Source organism: Mesoplodon bidens (assembly GCF_964165515.1).
Source record: "Mesoplodon bidens genome assembly, chromosome: 2".
Classification (NCBI taxonomy): domain Eukaryota; kingdom Metazoa; phylum Chordata; class Mammalia; order Artiodactyla; family Ziphiidae; genus Mesoplodon; species Mesoplodon bidens.
Genome location: NC_138177.1, coordinates 31,765,258 through 31,792,018, shown reverse-complemented (window position 1 = coordinate 31,792,018; position 26,761 = coordinate 31,765,258). Strand labels below are relative to the sequence as shown.

The window sequence follows — 26,761 nt, the reverse complement described above, 5'->3', positions numbered from 1 at the left end:
TGGCATATAGTTGTTTGTAGTAGTCTCCTATAATCCTTTGTATTTCTGCAGTGTCATTTGTGATTTCTCCTTTTTCATTTCTAATTTTATTGATTTGAGTCCTCTCCGCTTTTTCTTGAGGAGTCTGGCTAATGGTTTATCAATATTGTTTATCTTCTCAAAGAACTAGCTTTTAGTTTTATTGATCTTTGCTATTGTTTTCTTTGTTTCTGTTTCATTTATTTCTGCTCTGATCTTTATGATTTCTTTCCTTCTAGTGACTTTGGGTTTTCTTTGTTCTTCTTTCTCTACTTGTTTTAAGTGTAGGGTTAGATTGTTTATTTGAGATGTTTCTTGTTTCTTGAGGTAGGCTTGTATTGCTATAAACTTCATTCTTAGAACTGCTTTCGGTGCATCCCATAGGTTTTGGATCATCGTATTTTCGTTGTAATTTGTCTGTAGGTATTTTTTGATTTCCTCTTTGATTTCTTCAGTGATCTCTTGGGTATTTAGTAACGTATGGTTTAGCCTCCATGTGTTTGTGTTTTTTATGTTTTTTCCCCTGTAATTGATTTCTAATCTCATAGCATTGTGGTCAGAAAAGATGCTTCATATAATTTCAATGTTCTTAAATTTACTGAGGCTTAATTTGTGACCCAAGATGTGATCTATCCTGGAGAATGTTCAATGTGCACTTGAGAAGAAAGTGTAATCTGTTGTTTTTGGATGGAATGTCCTGTAAATATCAGTTAAATCTATCTGGTCTATTGTGTCATTTAAAGCTTGTGTTTCCTTATTAATTTTCTGTCTGGATGATCTGTCCATTGGTGTAAGTGAGGTGTTAAAGTCCCCCACTATTATTGTGTTACTGTTGATTTCCTCTTTTATAGCTGTTAGCAGTTGCCTTATGTACTGAGGTGCTTGTGTGTTGGGTGTATAAATATATATAATCGTTGATCCTTTGATCAGTATGTGGTGTCCCTCCTTATCTCTTGTAACAGTCTTTATTTTAAAGTCTATTTTGTCTGATACGAGTATTGCTGCTCCAGCTTTCTTTTGATTTCCATTTGCTTGGAATATCTTTTTCCATCCCTTCACTTTCAGTCTGTGTGTGTCCCTAGGTCTGAAGTGGGTCTCTTGTAGACAACATAAATATGGGTCTTGTTTTTGTATCCATTCAGCCAGTCTGTGTCTTTTGGTTGGGGCATTTAATCCATTTCACATTCAAGGTGATTATTGATATGTATGTTCCTATTACCATTTTCTTAATTGTTCTGGGTTCGTTTTTGTGGGTCTTTTTCTTCTCTTGTGTTTCCCACCTAGAGAAGTTTCTTTAGCATTTGTTGTAAAGCTGGTTTGGTGGTGCTGAATTCTCTTAGCTTTTGCTTGTCTGAAAAGCTTTTGATTTCTCTGTTGAATCTCAGTTAGATCCTTGCTGGGTAGCATAATGTTGGTTGTAGGTTTTTCTGTTTCATCACTTTAAGTATATCCTGCCACTCCCTTCTGGCCTGCAGAGTTTCTGCTGAAAAATCAACTGATAACTGTATGGGGATTACTTTGTATGTTATTTTTTGTTTTTCTCTTGCTGCTTTTAATATTTTTTCTTCGAATTTAATTTTTGTTAGTTTGATTAATATGTGTCTTAGTGTGTTTTTCTTAGGGCTTATCCTGTATGGGACTCTCTGCACTTCCTGGACTTGGATGACTATTTCCTTTCCCATGTTAGGGAAGTTTTCACCTATAATCTCTTCAGATATTTTCTCATACCCTTTCTTTTTCTCTTCTTCTTCTGGGACCCCTATAATTCAAATGTTGGTGCGTTTAGTGTTGTCCTAGAGATCTCTGAGATTGTCTTCAATTGTTTTCATTCTTTTTTCTTTATTCTGCTCATTGGCAGTTATTTGCACCATTTTGTTTTCCAGCTCACTTATTAGTTCTTCTGCCTCAGTTATTCTGTTATTGATTCCGTCTTGTTTATTTTTCATTTCAGTTATTTGTTTGTTCTTTAGTTCTTCTAGATATTTGTTAAACATTTTTTTATTTTCTCAGTCCATGCCTCCATTCTATTTCTGAGATTCTGGATCATCTTTACTATCATTACAGTGAATTCTCTTTCAGGTAGATTGCGTATTTCCTCTTCATTTGTTTGGTTTTGTAGGTTTTTACCTTGTTCCTTCATCTGTGACATATTTTTTTGCTGTCTCATTTTTTTCTTTTTTTTTAACGAGTGGGATTGTGTTCCTGTCTTGGTGATTGTTTGGCCTGAGGCTTTCAGCACTGGAATTTGTAGGCTGTTGGGTAGAGGTGAGTCTTGGTGCTGAGATGAGGACCTCCATGAGACCTCACTCCAATGAATATTCCCTGGGGACTGAGGTTCTATGTTAGTCCAGTGTTTCGGACTTGGAGCTCCCTCTGCAGGAGCTTCGGCCTGACCCCTGGCTCGTGAACCAAGATACTGCAAGCCGCATGGGGTGGCAAAAAAAAAAAAAAAAAAAGAATCATAACAAAGTAAAAAATAGAATTAAACTAGTAAACTAACAGATATGTGAGAAAGAATATAAAAATAAAAATGTAGATAACTAAACAACCAGAATTTACAACTGTACCACAATTGTGAAAAAGAGGAGGGAAAAGAAAAGAAAAAAGAAAAAAGGGGGGGAGGCCTTAGCTGTGGAGGGTGGGGCCTAAGCAAGGGCAAGGTTTGGGTGGTGGGCGTGGCCTATGCTCAGGACCCACAGGGCTGGAAAAGGCCCTGGGGGCTGTGGGGGGCGGGGTTTAGCCTCAACGCAAAAGAAGGGTCTCAGGCTTGCCCACCACCCCTGGTCTCAGAGGGTGGGGGACCTCACCTGGGAGCCCAGGAGGCTTCCTGGGCTCGAATGGGTGGGGCAAATGCCCTCTGCTCTTCTCCTGCTCCTCTCAGAGGACCCCTCCTGCCTGCCTGTCCTGATCTCCCTGGTGTCCCCCCCATGCCCCCAGTACCAATGTGGCCGTGGGGAAGGGGAGCCCTGTAGGGCAGGAGACCACCCTGGGAGCTCAGCAGGCTCCCTGGGCCCGAGTGGGTGGGGCAGTTGCCCTCTGCTGCTTTCCCACTCCTCCTGGAAGGCTCTTCCCACCTGCCTCTCCCGATCTTCCGGCCTCAGGGTTGCTGATCCTGTCTGGCCTCCACTTCTCCTCCCCCCTCAGTCCCACCATTTCACTTGGGGGTTCCTCCCATCTCCTTGGGTGTCAGGGTTTCCCACCAGCGGCTGGCAGTTGCCCTAGTTGTGGGGAGACGCTAACTTGGAGTCTTCCCACACCTCCATCCTGACTCATTTTGGTATTAGGGTAATGGTGGCATCATAGAATGCATTTGGGAGTGTTCTCCCATCTCAAAAATTTTTTGGAATAGTTTGAGAAGGTTAGGTATTAACTCTTCTTTGTATGTTTGGTACAGTTCTTCTGTGAAGCCATTTAGTCATGTTTTTTGCTTTCTGGAAGTTTTTTTAATTACAGTTTCAATTTCACAGGTAGTGATTGGTCTGTTCAGATTGTCTATTTATTCTTGATTTAGTCTTTGAAAGTTGTGTTTTTCTAGAAATTTGACCATTTCTTCTAGGTTGTTCAATTTGTTGGCATGTAACTGTTCATAATAATCTCTTATGATTTTTTTGTATCTGTGATAGCAGTTGTTATTTCTCCTCTTTTATTTCTTATTTTGTTTATTTGGGTCTTCTCTCTTTTTTTTCTTGATGAGCCTGGCTAAAGGTTTATCAATTTTATTTACCTTTTCAAAAAAACAGTTCTTGGTTTCATTGATCTTTTCTATTGTTTTTTGATCTCTATTATATTTGTTTTCGCTCTGATATTTATGTTTTTCTTTCCCTCTGCTAACTTTGGGCTTTGTTTGTTTTTCTTTTTCTAATTCCTTTTTTAAAAATGACAGTACTTTAAATTTATTATTTATTTTATTTATTTATTTTGGCCGTGCTGGGTCTTAGTTGCGGCTTGCGGGATCTTCATTGTGGTATGTGGGATCTTTAGTTCCGGCATGCGGACATCTTATTTGCGGCATGCAGACTTCTTAGTTGTGGCATGTGAACTCTTAGTTGCGGCATGCAGGCTTCTTAGTAGCAGCATGTGGGCTTCTTAGTTGTGGCACACGAGCTTCTTAGTTGCAGCATGTAAACTCTTAGTTGTGGCATGCACATGGGATCTAGTTCCCCAATGGGGACCAAACCCCGGCCCCTGCATTGGGAGCATGGATTCTTACCCACTGGGCCACCAGGGAAGTTCCTCTAATTCCTTTACATGGAAGGTTATGTTGTTTATTTGAGATATTTTTGTTTCTTGAGGTATACCTATATTGCTATAAACTTTCCTCTTAGAACTGCCTTTTCTACATCCTCTATAGATTTTGGAAAGTTGTGTTTCCATTTTCATTTGTCTTGAGGTATTTTCTGTTTTTCTCTTTGATTTATTTATTGGCTCATTGGTTTTTTAGTAGCATGTTGTTTAGTCTCCACATATATGTATTTTTCTTCTTATTGTTGAATTGTAAATGTTTTTATGTATCTTGGGTATAAGTCTCTTATCAGATATATGACCTGCAAATATTTTCTCCCATTATGTGGATTATCTTTTCATTTCCTTAATTGTGTTCTTTGAAGCACAAAAGGCTTTAAGTTTGATGAAGTCTAATTTATCTACTTTGCCTTTTGTTGATTGTGCTTTGTGTCATATCTAAGAAACATTGCCTTATCTAAGGTCACCAATATTTACTTTTATGTTTTTTTGTAAGAGTTTTGTAGTTTTTTTAGCCCTTATGTCTAAACATGTCTGTGATCCATTTTAAGTTAATTTTTGTATATGGTGTGAGGTAGTGGGTCCAGCTTCATTCTTTTGTATATGGATACCCAGTACTTAAGATTTTTATGTTTATCAAAAGGAACCATGGTTTTTTAAAGGTTAAGGCACTGAATCTGTTCTAGGTGGTATGACAAACTGTCCCTTGCCAACTGTACCTAACGTCGAATGAGCATACACATAGCACTCTCCTAGGTCCCCTGAAGGGAAATAGATGCCTTTGCACCATCCTTGTCTTTAAGGAGTCCACTAACCACTTTGTGAGTAAACATGCCTACTTGAAAAGATAAACTAAGAGCTGTGTATGTTCAGGGAAGCCTAAGCATAAAGAGAAGGCATCATGAAGAAAGAGGAATTGCCTGAAAGGATAGGTAACCAACGTGGAATATGTAGGGAATTCTGGAATGAAACACAACATAATGATGAAAAGTTGAAATATGAGACTAGAGAAGTGGTCAGTATCCATCTGGCTGATTGTAGTTGAGTACACATTAAGGAAGAGTAGAAAATAAGGTTGGAAAGTTAGCTTGTGATCATTTCATTAAAAGTACTGAATTAGGGACTTCCCTGGTGGTGCAGTGGTTAAGAATCCGTCTGCCAATGCAGGGGACACAGGTTCGATCCCTTGTCCGGGAGGATCCCACATGCCATGGAGCAGCTAAGCCCGTGTGCCACAACTACTGAGCCTGCACTCTAGAGCCCGCGAGCCACAGCTGCTAAGCCCATGTGATGCAACTACTGAAGCCCGCGTGCCTAGAGCCTGTGCTCTGCAACAAGAGATGCCTCCACAATGAGAAGCCCACGCACCACAATGAAGAGTAGCCCCCGCTCGTTGCAACTAGAGAAAGCCCGTGCATAGCAACGAAGACCTAACACAGCCAAAAATAAAATAAATAAATTTTTAAAAAGTACTGAATTATAAGCTTCAAAGTTTGGACTTTACTTTCAGTGCAGCGGGTTGCCATTAAAGGCTTTGTTTGGGGTAGGAGAGATGAGGAATCAAGTAGTGGAGAATAATCTGGCTGTCCTTGCAAAATGGATTGGAGGGAGAAGAGACCAGAGGGAGTGAGACCAGTATAGTCCAGGAATGAGATGGTTAAGACGAGTTGTTGGTTATACAGTTCACTTCCCACCTTTCCCCACCAAGCCACCACTCTTGTTAGTCTGGCCCAACAACCCTCCCTCCTTCCCTTCTCATCTCTGAGGAAGAATTTCAGCGGCTCCAATCAAGATGGTGGAATAGAACGATGTGGAGCTCACCTTTTCCCACAAATACATAATGAATACATCTACATGTGGAACAGTTATCACAGAATACCTATTGAATGCTGGCAGAAAGTCTCAGAAACTCAGAAGAACAAGGAAGATCTCCATGTAACCGGGTAGGATGAAAGAAAAAAAAAAAAAAGGAAGCAAACAGGATAGGACCTGTGCCACTGGGAGAGAGCTAGGAAAGAGGAAAGGTTCTCGTACCCTGGGAAGCCCCCACACTGGTGGGGAGATCACCTGGGACAGAAAGGGAGCTTCAGAGGCTTAGAGGAGAGTGTAGAAGCCGGTTTGCAGCAGGCAGAACAGAGAGAGACCAGCACAGAGGATCCGTGCTGCCTTGCTGAAGTCCCCAGTCCGAGATGTGGACCTGCTAGTAATACATGCGAGGGCTGGTTGCTAAAACTCGGGCTTCAGAGGACAGACCTGGGGAGAGGACTGGGGTTAGCCCTGCGGAGACAGCCTGAAGGGCCTGGAATGTGGTAAGGGCTGCAACCAGGAGTGTATGTGGAAGAAGCCTGGCCCACCATAGAAGTGAAGGGCTATTGTTAAGAGGCACTTCAAAAGGAGGGGAGGACCCGCCACTGCAACGTCACTTTTGGCATGTTTACGGCCAGTGTGTGCCGCCATTGAAACCCCATTGTTAATGCATAAGTGAAGTGGGGGTGGGGCTTGCCATAGCAGCCTCTTTCTCATTGCCACCTCTATGAGCTCTGGGAGCATGCAAGCACCAGCAGGTTGCCCACATGCGGAGGCGGGGCTGAAAGCAGAGCCTTCCCCCCATGGCATGTGATCCACAGCACCACTGCTTGCTTTGTAAACTCAGTGCCTGTGGGACATCCGAGTGGACAATGGGTGCTCCTGTGGCTGGGATGGGTCTGGCCTTAGCAGCTGTGGGCTTTGTGGGTGCATGCACGTGGAGGTGGGGCCAGAGTCTGGGCTACTTCCCTAGCTCCCATGGCAGGTCCAGGTGTGCAACTGCTGTGGTCCTGGTACCTGACTTCAGTGGATTGACACCTATGGATCTGTGATGGTGGCTTTGTGATCACAGTGCCTGAGGGGCACAGGGCTGATAGCCTGCATTCCCACAGTGGAGGCAGGCCGAGGGTAGTGTGCACAACAGTGTACTTTGTGAGCTCATGCAGTAGGTGACAGGTGACATGACAGAGTGCTCTCCCCGATGGACAGCTCCGATGGAGGAATACTCAGCGGCTTCTCTTCCAGTGGGAGCGCTCCAATCCTGCCTACATCACACTGCAGCTTAGAAATGGATCTAGGGCTTCTATGCCAACAACTAGGGAGCAGACCCTGCCCCCAGTAGGGCTGTAACAATCACAGAGCAAAGAGGAGGCCCCATTCAACATCCAACACCTATTCCATTCACCACAACATCAGTCATATCCCCATCAATGGGATAACAGCCAGCAGACACTGAAGAAAGATGCAGCAGCCATCCATACTAAAAAACAGCCTTGCACCAAAAATATTAAACCCACACAAGCTACACAGGGACACTTCTACATAAAAATAGCCCTCCAAGACCACAGTAGATAATTGTTTCTACTAAACTCATAGAGTAAGAGAAATATAAGTAAAATGAAGAATGAGAGGAACCACTCCCAATTAAAATATCAAGAGAATTCCCCTGAAAGAACAAATAATGAAACAGACCTCTTCAGTCTAATAGACACCGAGTTTAAAAAGGAGATACTGAAAATACTGAAGGAATTAAGAAGGGCTATTGATAGAAATGCAGATTACTGTAAAAAGGACCAGGAACTATAAAGAGGAACCAAGACAAATTAAAAGACTTATTTGCTGAGACGAAAGCTGAGTTTAAGGCAATAGGTAGCAGACTGAATAATGTAGAAGAACGAATAAGTGATCAGCAGATTAGAATAATGGAAATCACCCAATCAGAACAGCAGACAGAAAGCCAAATGAAAAAAAAATGAAGGCAATATAAGAGACCTATGGGATAATATAAAGCACGCCAGTCTACACATAATAAGGATCCCAGAAGGAGAAGAAAGAGAAAAGGGAATCAAAAATGTATTTGAAGAAATTATGGCTGAAAACTCCCCAAACCTAAAGAAGGAAACATATCCAGGTACAGGAAGCATGGAGGGTCCCAAACATGATGAACCCAAACAGACCTACACCAAGATATACTATAATTAAAATGGCAAAAGTGAAAGATAAAGAGAGGATTCTAAAGGCAGCAAGAGGAAAACAAGGAGTTACTTATAAGGGAAGCCCCATAAGTCTATCAGCTGATTTCTCTACAGAAATGTTGCAAGCCAGAAGGGAGTGGCAAGATATATTCAAAGTCCTGAAGGGAAAAATCTGCAGTATAGGGTACTCTACCCGGAAAGATTATCATTTAAAATAGGAGAGATAAAGAATTTCTCAGACAAGCAAAAGCTAAAAGAATACAGCAGTATTAAACCTCTTCTAAAGGAAATATTGAAAGGTCTTCTCTAAATAGAAAAGAAGCAAGAATCTATAGGAAAGAGAAAATCACAATTGGAAAGTAAATTACTTAAATAAATCAGTACACAGATTTTTTTTTTTGCCAAGTTTCATGGTTTTATTAACACAAACACGATGTGCCCACGAGCAATCTATTCATTTTCTTTGCTGCATAGCCTGGTGTTGGGATTGGTGACTGTGATAGCCAGCTGGGCTGCTCTTTCCACAATGGCTTTTTGGTTCTTGGAGGAGATGTTGTGAGCAATCTCAGCACAGTAAGATTTGTTGCACAACAGTGGCACTTCAAGCTCCTTGACATCGTGGACCAGGAACTTCCAGATGCTGCTGGGCATCATGTGCTTTGTTTTCTTGTTGCTCCCATAACCAATGTTGGGCATCGAGATCTGGCCCTTGAACCTCCTGTGCATCCTGTTGTCAGTGCTTCTGGATTTCTGTCAGTTCTGCTTAATTTGACATATTGATCTGACTGGTGCTTGATGACCTTTTTGGTCCTCTTTTTGACAACCTTGGGCTTTACGAGGAGTCTGAGGGCAGCCATGATGCTGACTGGGAGATGGCTGCCACTTCCATAGGCCGTGCTGAAAAGAGAGCAGATTTCAAAAAATAAAATAAAAAAGATTTTTCTGTGAAAGTGATGATAACCACAATGAACAGCGAAAGAATAAACATGAAGATGTAAAATAGGACATCAAAATCATACAGTGTTGGGGAGGAGAGTAAGAAAATGTTGATTTTTTTTTTCAGAATGTGTTTGAGCCTATTTGACTATCAGTCTAAAGAAAGTAGGTATAGAAGGGGTTAACATACTTCAAAAACAGAGTACTTTAAACAAGGTTTAAAGTGGCAATAAATACATATCTATCAATAATTACCTTAAATGTCCGTGGACTAACTGCTCCAATCAAAAGTCATCAAGTGGCAGATTGAATAAAAAAACAAGAGCCTACAATATGCTGCCTACAAGAGACCCACTTTAGGACAAAGGACACATATAGATTGAAAGTGAGGGTGTGGAAAAAGATATTTCACGCAAACGGAAATGACAAGAAAGCAGTTGTAGCAATACTCATGTCAGACAAAATGGACTTTAAAACAAAGGCCATAAAGAAAGATAAAGGAGGACACTATATAATGATAAAAGGATCAATACAAGAAGATGATATTACACTCATCAACATATATGCACCCCAGTACATAAAACAAATACTAACAGACAAAAAGGGAGAAATTGATGGGAATACATCAATGGTAGGAGACTTTAACATCCCACTCATGCCAATGGACAGATCTTCCAGACCAAAAAATTACTAAGGCAACAGGGATCCTAAATGATACAATATAACAGTTAGACCTAATTGATATTTTCAGGACATTACATCCAAAAACCACCCCCAGAATACACATTCTTTTCAAGTGCACATGGAATATTCTCTAGAATTGACCACACTCTAGGGTACAAAACAAGCCTCAACAAATTTAAGAGTACAGAAATTATTCCAAGCATCTTTTCTGACCACAATTGCATGAAACTAGAAATCAACCACAGAAAAAGAAAAGAGAAAAAAAGTCAATTATAATTTTTTTCTCTTTTCAGTCAAAAAGAAAAGAGAAAAAAAATCAATTACTAAAAAACCAATGGGTCAACAATGAAATCAAAGAGAAAATTAAAAATATACCTTGAGACAAATGACAGTGAAATTCTATGGGATGCAGCAAAAACAGTTCTCAGAGGGAAGTTCGCAGTGATACAGGCCTTCTTCAAGAAACAAGAAAAATCTCAAATAAACAAACTAACCCACCACCTAAAAGAATTAGAAAAAGAAGAACAAACAAAACCTAAAGTCAGCAGAAGAAAGGAAATAATAAAGATCAGAGAGGAAATAAATAAAATAGAGATTAAAAAAATAGAAAAAATCAATAAAATCAAGAGCTGTTTCTTTGAAAGGGTAAACAAAATTGCCAAACCTCTGGCCAGGCTCACCAAGAAGAAAAGAGAGAGGACCCAAATAAATAAAATCAGAAATGAAAGAGGAGAAAGCACAACTGATACTGCAGAAACACACAAAAAAATAAGAGAATACTATAAACAATTATATGCCAACAAATTGGACAACTTAGAAGAAATGGACACATTTCTAGAAACACACAGCCTACCAAAACTGAATCAAGAAGATATAGATAATTTAAATAGACTGATCTCTAGAAGTGAAATAGAATCTGTTATTAAAAAAATTCCCTACAAACAGAAGTCCAGGACCAGATGGCTTCACAGGAGAATTCTACCAAACATCCAAAGAAGAACTTATACCAATCCTTCTCAAACTCTTCCAAAAGATTGAAGAGGAGGGAACACTCCCACCATCACCCTGATACCCAAACCAGACAAAGACACAACCAGAAAAGAAAATTACAGACCAATGTCTCTGATGAATGTAGATGCAAAAATTCTCAACAAAATACTAGCAAAATGAATCCAACAACATATAGAAAAGATCATACAACATGACCAAGTTGGATTTATCCCAGTGTCACAAGGATGGTTCAACATATGCAAGTCAGTCAGTGTGATACACCACATCAATAACAGACAAAAACCACATGTTCCTCTCATTAGATGCAGAAAAAACGTTTGATAAAATTCAACATCCATTCATGATAAAAACTCTTATGAAAGTGGGTATAGAGGGAATATTATCTCAACATAATAAAAGCTATTTATGACAAACCCACAGCCAATACAGTACTCAACAGTGAAAAGCTGAAAGCCTTCTGCTAAAATCTGGAACAAGACAGGATGCCCACTCTCACCACCTCTATTCAACATAGTTTTGGACGTCCTAGCCACAGCAGTCAGACAAGAAAAAGAAATAAAAGATAGCCATATTGGTAGGGAAGAGATAAAATTGTCATTATATGCAGATGACATGATACTATATATTGAAAACCATAATGACTCCACAGAAAAAACTATCAGAACTGATAACTGCATTCAGGAAGGTAACAAGATACAAGATTAACATACAGAAATCAGTTGCATTTCTTTACATGAACAAAGAAATGGCAGAAAGGGAATGTAAAAAGAAAATCCCTTTTAAAATTGCATCAAAAAATACTTAAGAATAAACCTGACCAAGGAGATGAAAGACTTACATGCTGAGAACTATAAAACATGAATAAAGGAAATTGAAGATTATTCAAAGAAATGGAAAGATAACCCATGCTCTTGGATTGGAAGGATTAATATTGTTAAGATGGCCATACTGCTCAAAGCAATCTACAGATTTAATGTGATCCTTATCAAATTGCCCATGACATTTTTCACAGAACTAGAACAAATAAGCCTAAAGTTTATATGGAACCATAAAAGACCCAGAATTGCCAAAGCAATCCTGAGGAAAAAGAACAAAGCAGGAGACATAACCCTCCCAGACTTCAGACAATACTGCAAAACTACAGTAATCAAAACAGTGTGGTATTGGCACAAAAACAGACATATGGATCAGTGGAACAGAATAGAGGGCCCCAAAATAAACCCACACACCTGTGGTCGATTAATCTTTGACAGAGGAGGCAAGAATACACAATGGGGAAGAGACAGTCTCTTCAGCAAGTGGTGCTGGGAGTTGGACAGCCACATGTAAATCCATGAAGTTAGAACACACCCTCACACCATACACAAAAATAAACTCAAAATGGCTTAAAGACTTAAATATAAGACATGACACCATAAAACTCCTAGAAGAGAACATAGGAATAACATTCTCAGACATAAATCGTAGCAATGTTTTCTTAGGTCAGTCTCCCAAGGCAGTAGAAATAAAAGCAAAAATAAACCAATGGGACCTAATCAAACTTACAAGCTTTGAGAAAATATTTGCAAATGATGCCACCGACAAGGGCTTAATTTCCAAAATATACAAATGGCTCATACAACTCAATAACAAAAAAAACAACCCAATCAAAATATGGGCAGAAGACCTAAATAGACATTTCTCCAAGGAAGACATACAGATGGCCAATAAACACGTGAGAAAATGTTTATCATCATTAATTATTAGAGAAATGCAAATCAAAACTACAGTGAGGTGCAACCTCACATCAGTCAGAATGGCCATCATTAAAAAGTCTACAAGAAACAAATGCTGGAGAGGGTGTGGAGAAAAGGGAACCCTTCCTGTGCTGTTGGTAGGAATGTAAATTGCTGCAGCCACTGTGGAAAACAGTATGTAAGTTCCTCAAAAAACTAAAAATAGAGTTGCCATGTGATCCATCAATCCCACTCCTGGGCATATATCCAGAAACAATTGTAATTCGAAAAGATACATGCACCCTTATGTTCATAGCAGCACTATTAACAATAGCCAAGACATGGAGACAACCTAGATGTCCCTCAACAGATGAATGGATAAAGGTGTGGTACATATATACAACAGAATGCTACTCAGCCATAAAAAAGAATGAAATAATGCCATTTTCAGCAATATGGATGGACCTAGAGAAAGAGAAAGGCAAATACGATGATATCACGTATATGTGGAATCTAAAATATGACACAAATGAACTTATCTACGAAACAGAAACAGACTCACAGACATAGAGAACAGGCTTGGGGGCTTCCCTGGTGGCGCAGTGGTTGCGAGTCCGCCTGCCAATGCAGGGGACACGGGTTCGTGCCCCGGTCAGGGAGGATCCCACATGCCGCGGAGCGGCTGGGCCCGTGAGCCATGGCCGCTGAGCCTGCGCGTCCGGAGCCTGTGCTCCACAACGGGAGAGGCCACAACAGTGAGAGGCCTGCATACCGCAAAAAAAAAAAAAAAAAAAAAAAAAAAAAAAATGAGAACAGGCTTGTGTTTGCCAAGGGGGGGTGGGGGTGGGGGAGGGATGGATTGGGAGTTTGTAATTAGCAGATGCAAACTATTATATATAGAATGGGTAAACAACAAGGTTCTACTGTATAGCAGAGGGAACTATAGTCAATATTCTGTAATAAACCATAATGGAAAAGAATATGTAAAAGAATATATATGTGTATATAAACATATATATGTATAACTGAATCACTTTCTGTACAGCAGAAATTAACACAGCATTGTAAATATAATATACTTCAATTAAGAAAAATTGGCTCTTTACCCAAGTCCTCTCTGTCCCCTCCAAGCACCCCAGTATCTTGCATGTTCATATTATAGAAATGTTAGATCTTGATGAAACCTCTGAAATGACCCCCTTGTTTTACAATGAAGAAAGTGCAGACACATGAGGTTAAGCAGTTTATTCACATGGCTGAATTAGGAACAGTAATACTGATTATGTAAGTGTGATCTCACAGCTTTAAATATTAAAAAAAAAAAGTGGGAATACTTGAATTGACATACAAACATCAAGGTTTCATTAATGACTGGTTCAGCCTTGGACATTATGATTTATTTCATGCCCATTGTTTTTAAAAACTGGCTTCATTTTTGTTTTCTATAGCAAGCTAATTAAATGTAATTAAAAAATCTGCTTCCTTTCAGGTCAAGTGAAAAGTGCCAAATCTGTATTCTAAGCCATGGTCAGAAAAGAAGTCTTATAAAAGGCCGCATCTTCTTCTATATCTATAAAGGCAAACCTATTCATGCCGACTGAAGTTAAATAGATGTGGGGTTTTATAAAAATGTTTAACTATGAAATTAAATCACCCTCGTTTCGTTTTACCCCGTTCAGCACGCTTATGTCCAGACTCTCTGGCCTTGCCTCTGCCTCCGCAAGTCAGTTTCATGTGAGCTCCACGTGCTCCTTCTAGAGGGCACTTGGCTGTGAGTCACTCACAAAGACCATATGGAAGCTTTAAAAGCTACTTAGAGAATCTAACAATTTTCTGTGTAACTGAGACAGGAAATTTCTGTTCAAGTGAGAAATTCTGTTAAAAAAAAAAAAGACATGTTGGCCATTTCCAGAAGAAAAATTTGTTCTCCCTCTCTCAAAAGGGAAGCTATGGGATGACATTCTGGAGCAAGGAAATATTAAGGATGGTTTGGATCAGGTTCCTCTGCTTATACAACTATTACTTTTTTATGTCCAAATTAAAATTCACCTTTAAGGTGGGATATAGTCTCTTAGTAAATCTTCCTGTTTCTTTATCTTTAACACCCTTGTCTTTAAATTAATAAATACAAATCTGTTTAGTTTTATATTTAGATTTCCCCTACTCAGTAGGTTTAGCAATATCGTTATTTTATCTGTACTACATGCCATTTTCCTTTTGTTTTATATTACCTACATTTTAGATATCATTGTTGGTTTCATATTAGTGATTTGGAATGTCCTTTTTTCTACTTTGTCTAAGAGTCCCTGAACCTTCTACTACTCTGTGACTTTCTGGAAAAGTTTTATAGAAAGAAAATTATTCTCTTCTTTGTCCCATCCTGAAAGCTAGTTTTTCGTTGTCGAGGGGAAGGAAAAGAAATGAGCAATTCAGTAATTCCTTGTCAGTTGGCATTTTCTCAACCATGATTTTGAGGTAACACTGTCTCACAAATTTAAAAGTTTTGAGATCTTTTTTTTATGTATGAGCAATTCAGTTTCAGTTGCCTTAAGCAGAAGAAAAGGGTAGTGACTCTCACTCCCCTCTCTGGTAGATCCAGTGGGTGTTTATGGAGTAGTGCAAAGAAGACCTTTGTTTGCTCCATTCTCTTAATATTGTAGATTGTGAGAAATCTATTATCTTTAAGCACCGCAATAATTTGGGGAAAGGCCAGGTGCCGTTTTTGTCATTTCTACTCTAATTCTGCATTTTCTGAGCCTTGATCTCGAATATGACAATATTCAATTATATTGTCAATTATACCTCAATAAAGCTGAAAAATAGTCAATCCTGACCCTTGGCGAGGCAATCTGTAATTCTCCATTCCATGACCTCTATCCCCAATGTTAGGAAGAATTAATCCCTCCTTCTTTGGGCCACCCATGACATTAATAGCTTCATACTGTATTCTATTTAGTTGTTCACATGTGAACTATGAGCTTTTTGAAGGTAGGGGCTTTGCCTTGTTTTTCTTCATTCCTAAAGAACCTGTAACATAGTAAGTTAGTAAATAATAGTTGAATGAATTCTCTTTCGGTGCCACGTTTTTCATAGAACTCAGTAGTCTTCATTCATCTATAAAGCTTGTTCACCTTTATAGAAATGAATCCTGAATCCTTTTCTCCATATTTTGCTAGTCAGTGCCCCATTTCCACTCCTGGTCCTCCAGAAGACAAGCCACACACACGTCTAGCATTATGACTGTATATCTAGTTTCTTCTCTAATTGTCTATTTTTAAACTTTCTTCTTGAATGCCATGTTACTTTTTAGGCATATGAACCTGGTGATTACCAAGGAATTCCTGGATCTCATTTCAAAGATTTCATTGTTGTGACAGTCTGAATATACATTTATATCTATAGATCTGTTACTTTAGTATGTTTTGAGAGATACGATATGTCTTGTGACCTATTGTTGCATTGAATTATAAGTATATTCACAGGAGTGTGAAAGGTCCTTATACTTTGAGTTTTAGCTATTACTCGAGTAGCTGCATGACTTCTTCCACACACCCACGGAATAATTAATTACTATTTCAAGGTGCATACTAGTAAATTAAATCACATTATTTGAGAGGTAGTAAAGCAAAGGCTACATTAAGTGTTCTGACAACTTCTAGGTAGTGGTTCCTTAGGCTTTTGTATTTTTTTCATTGATTGGAAAACTGTTAAAAAAATAAAGGGAGGAGTTTGGTATGACATCATTAAGAAAACAGCTATTATCTGTTATCGCTATCATTTGATAAAAGAAAAGACATATTAACACCAAAAAAGGGGAAGATATGATCTCAGTATAAAGATCTACTCTTTAAGTTGAATAAATTAAGTTTTATTATAGACTTTTATGTTTTCATTTTGCTATATATGATGGAATTTTGTCATGAATCACAACTGGCATATGGTCTACCCTTTGAGAACTACTGCTCTAGACTGAGCTAAAGCAGTCAGACTGCTACTTAGGCTACCATGATGCCCCAAATTATAAAGGGCTGATAATCCATCCCAATGTTTCATCTAATTTGTGATAGATTGTATTTTCCAAGATGGTCGCATCTCCCATCTCACGGTCACGACATTCCTGACATAGGGAGGTGGGTCTCTGTTCTCTCATCATGAACCTGGGCAGGCCTGTGATTACAGTAGAAGTAATACTATGTGATTTCCATAGATCATAAAAGATAAAAGTGATACAGTTTCTACCTAGTTCTCTTGAGATGCTGGCTTGGAGAGACCCATATGGACAGGCACTGAGGCCCTGGCTGAGCTCCAGCCAGCAGTCATCAGTGATACGGGTGAGTCATCTTGGAAGTGGATCCTCCAGTGGAGCCACCACAGCCAATGCTGTATGGAGCAGAGACAAGCCTCTGTTGAGCCCTGCCAAAATTGTTGATCTCAGCCAAATAAATGATTGTTGTTCTAAACTACTAAGGTTTGTGTCTGTTTGTTATGCAGCAATGTATGGCATAAAAATTTTGGAACCGGGAAGTGAGAAATTGACATAACAAACCCTAAAATGTGGCGTTGCTATTTTGGGACTGGGTAGTAGGCAGATGCTGGAAGAGGCCAGAGGAGAGTGTTAGTGAAAGCCTGCAGGGCCTTAGATTATTAGCAGAATCTTTAAGGCTGTCTAGGAGGCTATTAGTGGGAATTTACAGGAAAGAGAGGAAAATGTTATTAGAAGCTGGAGAAAAGGGGCCCTTGTTATGCGATGGTGGTAAGTTTGGCCACACTTTTGTCTAAGTAATGAACTCAGTGATCCTGCTAAGGACTTTTCCAGTGTTCAACTGCCACCTGGATTCTCCTACTAAAATATGAGAGGAGAGAGATGAGCTGAAAAGGAACAGTTAAGTTTTCAAATAAAATTTAAAAGAAATATAAAGGATTCAGTACTTGCTAGGTTTGAAAATAAAATTAGTTCTCATTTCTAGCCTTTCTAGATGGCAGAAAATTCTCAAACTTTGAAATGGCTTCTGAGGAAAGATAAAATCTCAGGTAGGATTGTGACGTCATTTTTTAAGACCTCAGAGATATCCAGGTGGTATGTCATGGAAACTTTCAGACTCAAAAAGGCTTTTCTCAGCATCAGACTTGAGGTGGGCTTTCTCAGTGCAGCTGGGAAGGTGGCCTCTAGCCGTTCTAGGCAGTCATCACCACAACTAAACTCAAATGGAAAGAGAGCAGCTCTCTCCCAATAATGGTATATATATCAAGGCATCATCTGATTGATCTTGCCTGAGTCCCGTGCTCTGAACCAATCACAGTGTTCGGGGGTTGGGGCACTATGACTAATCAACCTGTCATGTGCCTGTCTCAGTCAGACAGTATAGTCTATCATCAAAAGATGGAGTTTGGGGGAAACACACTGGAAAGCCTCTCACCTATCAATATTCAAAGCCACCAAAGTCTGTTCAACTGTCTCTACCAAAAATGGTGAAATATACATTTATTATTGCTTTCTTTTTTACTCTATGGGAAATACTGTTATGTGGAGAAATGTGATCATCTCTGTGTATTTTAGTTATGTGCTATCTGTAGCTCTCAGAACTATACGTAATCTAGAGCCGACTCTATGAATTTTGTTCAAGTTTTCTTGAGGTATGAGTATTTTTCCAAAAGCCATGGAGAATCTGACTTTTGAAATGTAAAACTGTATGAATCTTACCTGGAGGGTCTAGGTGACCCAGGTGAGCCTGAGAGGACAGCAGTGGGATAGGAACCAGATAGAACTGGAAGGACATGACTCAAAGTGACCTGAGGCATTGCAGTGGAGAAGAGAAATCAAGGTGACAAGCAATGTAGATAAAGTTAAGATGAAAATGGGAGAAAGGGTAGTGAACTTGGTAACCAGAAGAGTTCAGTAAGGGCAGGATGGGAATGAGTAAGGAATGGGTCTCTCAGGAGACAGCCTGAGAATAAGACAAATTGTTTTTTCAACATGGTCCTTGGGATTTATGGTAGGGATGGACCCAGTGGCTTAAAAGAACCATACCAGATGACAGCAATAAAATGCTGTCAAGCATCTATTTTAGGGGAGTGGCATGTGAGTACCAGTGGTGGTTGCTGCAGTCAGAGGGAGACATAGAGCTGTTGACTGATACTACTTAGTCTCAAGTAGCAATTGGGACTTCTGTTTGTTCATGTTTCCTTGATATAGTGATGGAGAAGATCGACGATAGAGTTAGTAATCTCACTGCTGTGGTATTATCCTTGGTGCCCAGGGGAAGAGGATTTGATTAGTGTGGCACAGGGCTGAGAGGGTAGAATTTCATTGTCACAAAATAACTTTCTTGAAAGTAAACTACAAATTAATAGCTTGTTCATTTGTTTAAATTTATGCTGTATTTGTTTTTAATGATTAGATTTGAGGTAAAGATATCATGTTAGGCATCACAGAATTTGGGATGCATTTGTCCTGTGAAGAATGGGTGATACTGTTTCTTCAAGGACTAAAAGCCAATGACAAATAGGATTTAAGGAGGAAAAGGTGAAACTCCACTGAAAAGAAAAGAGAGATGGAAAAAGAGAAAACAGAAAAGGATGAATGAAAAAGTCAGAGGGGAGACAAAGCAGTGTTGAAAAGGGTTAGGGTTGAAGAAAGAAAAACAGTATATATTAAAAAACCGTATAGGAGGAGGTTCCATCTACATGGTCCATGACCATTTCAGACATTACATCAGGCAGAGAAAATCAGTTAAAACCGTTGTATATACAGACACAGCTTGAGCATTAAGAAATGCAAATTTCCCTGGAACTAGGACCACTTAGCTTCTTCTGGATTGGGGGTGGGGTTAATGTGTGTAACCAATCAGAATGAAAGTAAGTTGGCAAGAAACCAATAGGAATTAGGCGTGGAAATGGCTTTCATGTGAAATCAGTTGGCAGTACTGTCTGTGACAAACAGACACAGAGCTGAGCATTTTTTGTGATTTTCGAGTGCCTTCATCTTGATTTCAACTCTGAACCTGCTTAGCTTTGGCAGAAGGTATTGCTGGTCTTAACAGTTTAGAGAACTTGATTTGAGAGTGATGCTGTAATGATGAGTGGGCTCTGAAGGTGCCAAGGATGTGAAGTGCTACTTGAGGGACAGGTTTGAAGATACAGCGTTTTGAATCCCATCTCTGGCCCACCCTCTGCTTCACACCAGAATCACTGTGGCTTGCAGACCAAACAAATGCAAAATAAATATCCAAACATGAGCTCCACATATTGTTGAGGATACTTCAGGAGCCTTCAGGAATTTTAGGTTAAGTCTAGCTGCAAGGAAAAGAAAAAGAGAATGAGCTCTTCTCAGGACCCCACATAGATTTGTGCAAGCCATGTCCTACACAAAGGGGCAACTGTGGTGTGGGTGGGTATTGGGGCTGAAGTCCAGCCTGTTATTCATGTGCCAAGCCATGTGCCCTGTTGTTAGCAAGGGAGACTTTTTCTAATTCACTCAAAGCTACCATATGAGCAAACCTCAACTTTTGTCTCTTCCTTTGTTTTGCGGTTATTCACATCCTTCCCCATCCCTGACCTTAACTGACGTGACTCAGCTTTGATCTTGTTTCTCATTTGCCATTTTGGATTTGGAGGGGCCTGAGAGAGGAAAAAAGGGACAAGGGATTGCAGTAGTAAAAGAAAATTCTAGAATGATTTGTACCCGTGGAGAAGGAGTTCCCCCTCAAAGAGTTCAGTTCATCAAATATTTATGGAGAGCCTATTGTGTGCCACATACTGTGTGCACAGCCTTAAGGAAAATCAAGTCAGCCCTGACCCTCAAGAAACTCACTGTCCAATGGGGAAGGCAAACATTACCATGTCGTACAATAAATGGTACGTGCAAAAATCAATACAATCCCTCCCCCATACACACGGAGCAGTATGAGGAAGAAACACTAACACTGCTGTTAATGTTCTTAGAGCGAAGGTGGAACAGGCAGTATTAACATGTACCTTGTGGCAAGAAGAAATGTGCTTATATCTGAGTATGGTATTATCTTAGGTAGAAAGAATGTGGATGGATTAGGTCCTGGCAAGTCTCATTTTCTTCTTTTTTGTGTATCATAACGGATTAGTCTGTACTAGTGAAAGTGTCAACAGTAACTCTCATCCAGGTTCATCAGTTGGGACTGAAAAAGCAATGGCAAAAGCAAACGTGTCTTTCTGGGTGCACAAAGAAGGCAACCAGCCTGATTTACTCTGTGGACGGTCAGCTGACTACATGCCAACAAAGGGACATTTCCCAATTCTTGTATGTTCCACTGTTGTTTTGGGAGGTAGGTGGTTGTTTTGTTTTGATTTCTCCCTGTAATAACATTATTTTATTTTATTTTATTTTTTTTATTAGTCTCTGCTTTACAACAAAGTGAATCAGTCATACATATACATCTGTTCCCACATCCCCTCCCTCCTGCGTCTCCCTCCCTCCCACCCTCCCCATCCCACCCCTCCAGGCGGCCACAAAGCACGGAGCCGATCCCCCCGCGCGACGTGGCCACCCCCCACCATCCATCCACCCCACGCCCGGCAGTGTATACACGTCCATGCCTCTCCCCCGCCCCGTCACAGCCCCCCCTCCCCATATCCCCAAACCCACCCCCAGTAGGTCTGTGTCTCTATTCCTGTTTTACCCCTAACTTCTTCAAGACATTTTTTTTCTTAAATTCCATATTTATGTGTTAGCATACGATATTTGTCTTTCTCTTTCTGACTTACTTCACTCTGTATGACAGACTCTAGGTCTATCCTAGGTGGTTGTTTTTATTTATTTATTTATTTTTTGCGGTACGCGGGCCTCTCACTGTTGTGGCCTCTCCCACTGCGGAGCACAGGCTCCGGACGCGCAGGCTCAGCGGCCATGGCTCATGGGCCCAGCTGCTCCGCGGTATGTGGGATCTTCCCGGACTGGGGCATGAACCCGTGTCCCCTGCATCGGCAGGCGGACTCTCAACCACTGCGCCACCAGGAAAACCTCAAGGTGGTTGTTTTTATACCTCATCTCTCCTCTGCCCTCTGAACCTTTCTTAGTGCAGAATGTAATCACAACTATAACAAAAGAAGGGGGCCAATGAAATTATAAGATGTTAGTGAATGCTACTAGTCTTGTTTCATTTATTTGTAAGTATCACCTATACTGTGCTCCTTCATTCGGTGACATTTGCTGAGCACAGCAGTGTGGAGAATAAGATAGTCCTTAAGCTCAAGGAGACCTTTCGTGGGGGAGACAGGCAGACAGATAATTACAATGCAGTGTCGTTAGTATAACTATAAAGGTATGGTCCAGAATCTCTGGTAACAAGGGAGAGGGAGAGCCTTACACTGCTTGGCTGCCTGATTGCCTGCCAGGCCTAACGTGACCAAAATATCTGGGATGAGGGGAGGGCAAATGGGGCAAATAGAACTCAGATATATGGATTACAATTTGCTTAGTTAACATCATCAATTTTGTCCATTCTAGTATAGCTTTTATGTGATTTTTCTTTAGGGAAGATGCACCACCCACCCACCCCCTAGTGGGGAATTAGGAAAAGCTTCACCTGTAAGGTCTCTTAAACAATGATTAAGAATTCAATAGGTATGGTAAATGATACTCATGCAGATAAAATAACGTATTAAAAAACACAGATGCGTTATTCCATAATTCAATGCTAGCGACTAGAGAAAATTTTCTAGTCCCCTTAAAAATTTTTTTATTTGGGAAAAATGTCAGCTGCTTTAAAATCCTTTCTGGAACTAGGAAGACTATAAAGAAACAAGAGGGAAGAGATATGGGAACATACGTGTATGTATAGCTGATTCACTTTGTTATAAAGTAGAAACTAACACACCATTGTAAAGCAATTATACTCCAATAAAGATGTTAAAAAAAAAGGAAAAAAAAAAGAAAAGGGTTAGGTATGCTATGTTAAATGTACACACACACACACACACACACACACAAAGAAACAACGAAGCAAACACGCATGAAGAACTTCAATTTTACTCATTTCAGGGAATGAAATTGCTTTCTCTGGGGTCTTTAAAACACTCATTAGTGACCTTGGTCCCTTTTGGTACTAGGAGGTGCTGTTGACCATGAATTTCGCTAGCTTTGGATCCTTTATGATTATATAGAGACAAGTGCTCCAGCAGTAAAGGGCATTGCAGAAATAGTTTGAGAAACATTTCTTTGGCTAGCCTTATGCATAAGAAGTATTCAAAAAATATTTACTGATTTGTCGTGACCTCTGGCTGGAAGGAAGGAAATGCAGACTCTGAGATACCAATGAGTCTTGCCTTAGGCATAAATTAATTGGAATATAGTCGATATATTGCCTCAGGAGGTAATGAGCTGAATAATCTTAGAGTAGGGAGTTTTAAGTCAAGAAAATGCATATAAATAGGATAGCTAGTGTCTTTTCACACTTGCTGGTGAAGGCAGTTTTCCCTATGGTTAGATCTCAGTTAAAAGTATTTCTGGCTTTTAAGAAAACTATAGAATATATGTTACTGTAGCTTAGGAGGAGTAATGATTAATATAAGGCATACTTGATAGGCATGAAATTTGGTTTTTCATAATTTCTCATCATCAGATCCATAGGCAAGATACCCATACAGTGATCCTAACGTGCCACTGGGTGGGCAAATGAGAGGTTGTTGGAGCTTCAGTATTTTCCAAATTCACCTATGAGTGATGCCTCATTATGTGTGTCTTATACTAAGAGCATTTCTAACAGCTGTCATTTTTTCATGATGATATGACATTCAGAGGAAGTTTAAAATCAAATACCTAGAGAGAGGTAATATTAAATTGTTTTTAAACCATACCTTATGTCCAAATAACACATACATGTATTTTTTTTTAGGACTTCTGAGGGCATTTTTAAAGAATTCTGAAGTCATTGTCTTGACAATTCTTTCTCTTGTTGGATTTTTGATAGGACAACTGGCCTACAATTTTGTTGAGGTGATGTACATATGAAAACTTAGAGGATACATTAAAGAACAAAGACCAAAAACAAGGTCAACTCCCATCCCCATCCCTGAATGAGTGGAATTATTATTTTTTTTATGTGATGAGCTACTGAGAAAAATTTATCTGGTGTTAAATTTTTGAAAATGAAAAACCATCCAAGAAAGGAAACAAATTAGAAAGGCTTAAAATAAAGCAGTAATTTGGAAGTGAGTAAAATGTGATTGCATTCTTGGGTTCTTCGTCACCTGCCTTTGGTCCTTACTCTTGTTTCCTTCCCCTGTACATACGCTGGACTTTCCCCTGCTATTGTCTTCAGCACCCTCGGAGACTCTAGTTACAAAAGGCAGCAGTTACTGTCATGATGAAGCAAGGTTACTATTTTCTAACTGCCAGATTAAATGCAAAGCGTGCATCATATGCAACAGAATATAGATCGAAGAAAAACTTCATTAATTTACTTTATTGACATGATTTCAAATGTATAGCTGTGTGATCAACAACAATTTGTCTCCACTCATTCTTTTATTTAAAAAAAAGTGGAGACAATGCTTGTACATATTTAGGATTGTAAAAGCCTCTTGTTATTCTTCTGAAATACCACACAACTAACATCTTTTGAGTGTTAACTATGTGCCAGGCTCCCTTTTAAGTTCTTTGTTTTCTTTTTAATAAATTTATTAACTTATTATTAACTCTTGAGTTAATTCATTCATCCTCACAACAACCCAATGGAAGTAGGTACTCTGTTCCCATTTTACTGATGAGGAAACTGAGGCACAGAGATGTTAAGCAATGAAGATTAAACTATTAATTGGGCCAAAGACTTTTTAGGAGGGAATATTTACAGCACTTCAGTCATTGTTGTTGTTAGTGTTTTCCATTCATCTGTGTATAACCTTCATGATTTATGTCCTATATACACGATCTGTACTATTATCTAGGTATTATTTTTCTCTACTTGACTCACTGAAAGATTTTAAAATCCTAAGCAAATATCTGTGAAATCACAAGTATCCATGCAAAGTTCTTTTTTTCCTCTTATGCAAATTAAAATAATTATCTAACAGTCAAATAAAAAATATCTATCTGAACCACCTAAAATCACCTCAGGGATCACCGATGGTGAAGTACGACTTTTGAAAATACTGATTACTTACCACAAGCAATGTTTGTGTAGCCTAAACTCACACACGTTTCTGGTGAGTAGAGGACTATGCATGTAACTCATGTGGATGGTTAGTTATATCGAGAAACCTACAAGACCCCCAGGACTGGCCTTGTAGATAATCTCTCATTAGTTGCAAATTGGAATATTATAAAATTTATATTGATTGACAGAGCATCAACTTAATTTCTAATACTTCAGAATGGTAGCAAACTAATTTCTTGTTTGCCTTTGTTACTTTAGATGCACCAAGTTGTCTACCCTCTTCTAAGAACACCAAGTTTTTCACTTTATTGTTATTTTTCACCTTTAATTATATTTATGGCTGCTTTGGATGTGGACTTCTATGTACTCAAGAATGTGTTTTGGCAGGTAAGAACACATTTTAAGACAAATTATGGTCCATTCTTGCTTATTCATGTTGACAGAGAATCTGACTCTCTACAAAGAAGATTAATAATTCATAAATCTCACATTTTTAGTTGTTTTATCCTCTTCATTCTGCAAAACCACTAATTAAAGAGAGTTGAGGGGAGAGAGAAGGAATTAATATTTGCTGAGTGACCCCTGTGACTAGGCACTGAGTTATTATCTCCATTTCACATGTAAGCAGAGTGTAGTTCAGAGGTCACAAGGCTGATAAATGGCAGAACCTAGATCCTAGTCCCACCTCTGACTTCATCTCAGCCGTCTATCTGTAGGTTTGTCCATTTTCACGGCTCTGGTTGTTTTATTTATGCATTCTCTCTCTCTTTCTTCTCTTAATCATGCTTGCCAGATTATTTTATTTTTCTTTTCAAAATGTTTTATTTTCTTTGATTTTATTCTGTACTTTTTCTAACATCTTAAGCTAGGTATTAGTTGATTGACTTTTAGCTTTTTTATTTTTGCATTCTGTACATTTAAGGTTTTAAGTTTTCTTGTAACAACTCTTTTATATTCACCTCAAATGTTTAGATTTTAGTGTTTTCATTTTTATCCCTCCTACCTAAATTTTATTATACTTTTTTCTTTGACCTGTTAATTATTTAAAAGTCATTTTTAAATGTCCAAATACGGCTTCTAAATTATCATTTCTCTTGTCACATTGTGATCAGAGAATGTGCTTTGTGTATCAACTCTTTGATTTTTGTTGGAGTATTGTTATTTTCCTAATTTTTTCCTCATTATGACCCTTTTGTCCCAAATAATGCCTTTGCCTTAAGTCAATTTCATCTGGTATTATTATAGTTACACTAGCTTTCTTTTGGTTAGTATTTGCCTACTAAAAATTTTCCATTCTTTTACTTTCAAGATTTTGATGTCCTTATGCTTAGATGTCTTTTTGATAATATACAGTTGGATTTTGTTATTTTATCCAGGTTGAGAACCTCTGCTGGGCTTTTTTTTGGATTTTGGGGGTCATATTTGTTGTAATTAAAAATAGATTTAGGGGGCTTCCCTGGTGGCGCAGTGGTTGAGAGTCCGCCTGCCGATGCAGGGGACGCGGGTTCGTGCCCCGGTCTGGGAAGATCCCACATGCCGCGGAGCGGCTGGGCCCGTGAGCCATGGCCGCTGGGCCTGCACGTCCGGAGCCTGTGCTCCGCAGTGGGAGAGGCCGCAGCGGTGAGAGGCCCGCATACAGCAAAAAAAAAAAAAAAAAAAAAGATTTAGAAGAGAAAAAGATTTTAGCAGATTTGAAACACCAAGGAAGATATGTAGATGCTCAACATCTTAAATGTTATTAGGGAAATATAAATTAAAACCATACTGAGATACCACTGACATTCCTATTAGAATGACAACAGCAGCAATAACAAACCTGATTAATACCAAGTGGGGGTAAGAATGCAGAGAACCTAGAACTCTCATACATTGCTGGTGAGATTGCACAATGGTACAGTCACTTTGGGAAACAGTCTGGGAGTTTCTTATAAAGTTAAATATACACTTGCCTTATGACCCAGCAATTCCACTCTTACGTATTTATCCAAGAGAAATGAAAACTTAATTTACACTAAACCTCTGTGTGAAT

General features: G+C 39.3%; 2 protein-coding genes and 1 pseudogene across 5 annotated transcripts in view; 2 read left to right on the top strand and 1 right to left on the bottom strand.

Annotated features, from left to right (window-relative positions):
• The window catches only part of ANKRD45 (ankyrin repeat domain 45), a 58,263-nt gene extending 41,226 nt beyond the window's left edge, over positions 1 to 17,037 (top strand). For 2 of the 3 annotated variants that reach the window (XM_081225875.1, XM_081225873.1), the window contains exon 6: positions 5,428 to 5,764. In XM_081225875.1, coding sequence (XP_081082001.1) covers positions 5,428 to 5,483 — 56 coding nt within the window. In that variant the 3' untranslated portion in view covers positions 5,484 to 5,764. Of the gene's footprint in view, positions 1 to 5,427; positions 5,765 to 14,096 lie in introns of those variants that run through there. The other variant, XM_081225874.1, reaches the window with a different exon arrangement.
• LOC308612113 (large ribosomal subunit protein eL32-like) lies at positions 8,496 to 9,137 on the bottom strand (annotated as a pseudogene). Its single transcript has one exon. The product of its transcript is annotated as a large ribosomal subunit protein eL32-like (transcript).
• A 3,707-nt stretch (positions 17,038 to 20,744) lies between the features above and the next one.
• SLC9C2 (solute carrier family 9 member C2 (putative)) overlaps positions 20,745 to 26,761 on the top strand; it is a 98,816-nt gene continuing 92,799 nt past the window's right edge. Inside the window, exons 1-3 of the mRNA XM_081254608.1 lie at positions 20,745 to 20,904; positions 23,473 to 23,573; positions 24,991 to 25,119. Coding sequence (XP_081110734.1) covers positions 20,769 to 20,904; positions 23,473 to 23,573; positions 24,991 to 25,119 — 366 coding nt within the window. The 5' untranslated portion in view covers positions 20,745 to 20,768. The remainder of the gene's footprint in view (positions 20,905 to 23,472; positions 23,574 to 24,990; positions 25,120 to 26,761) is intronic.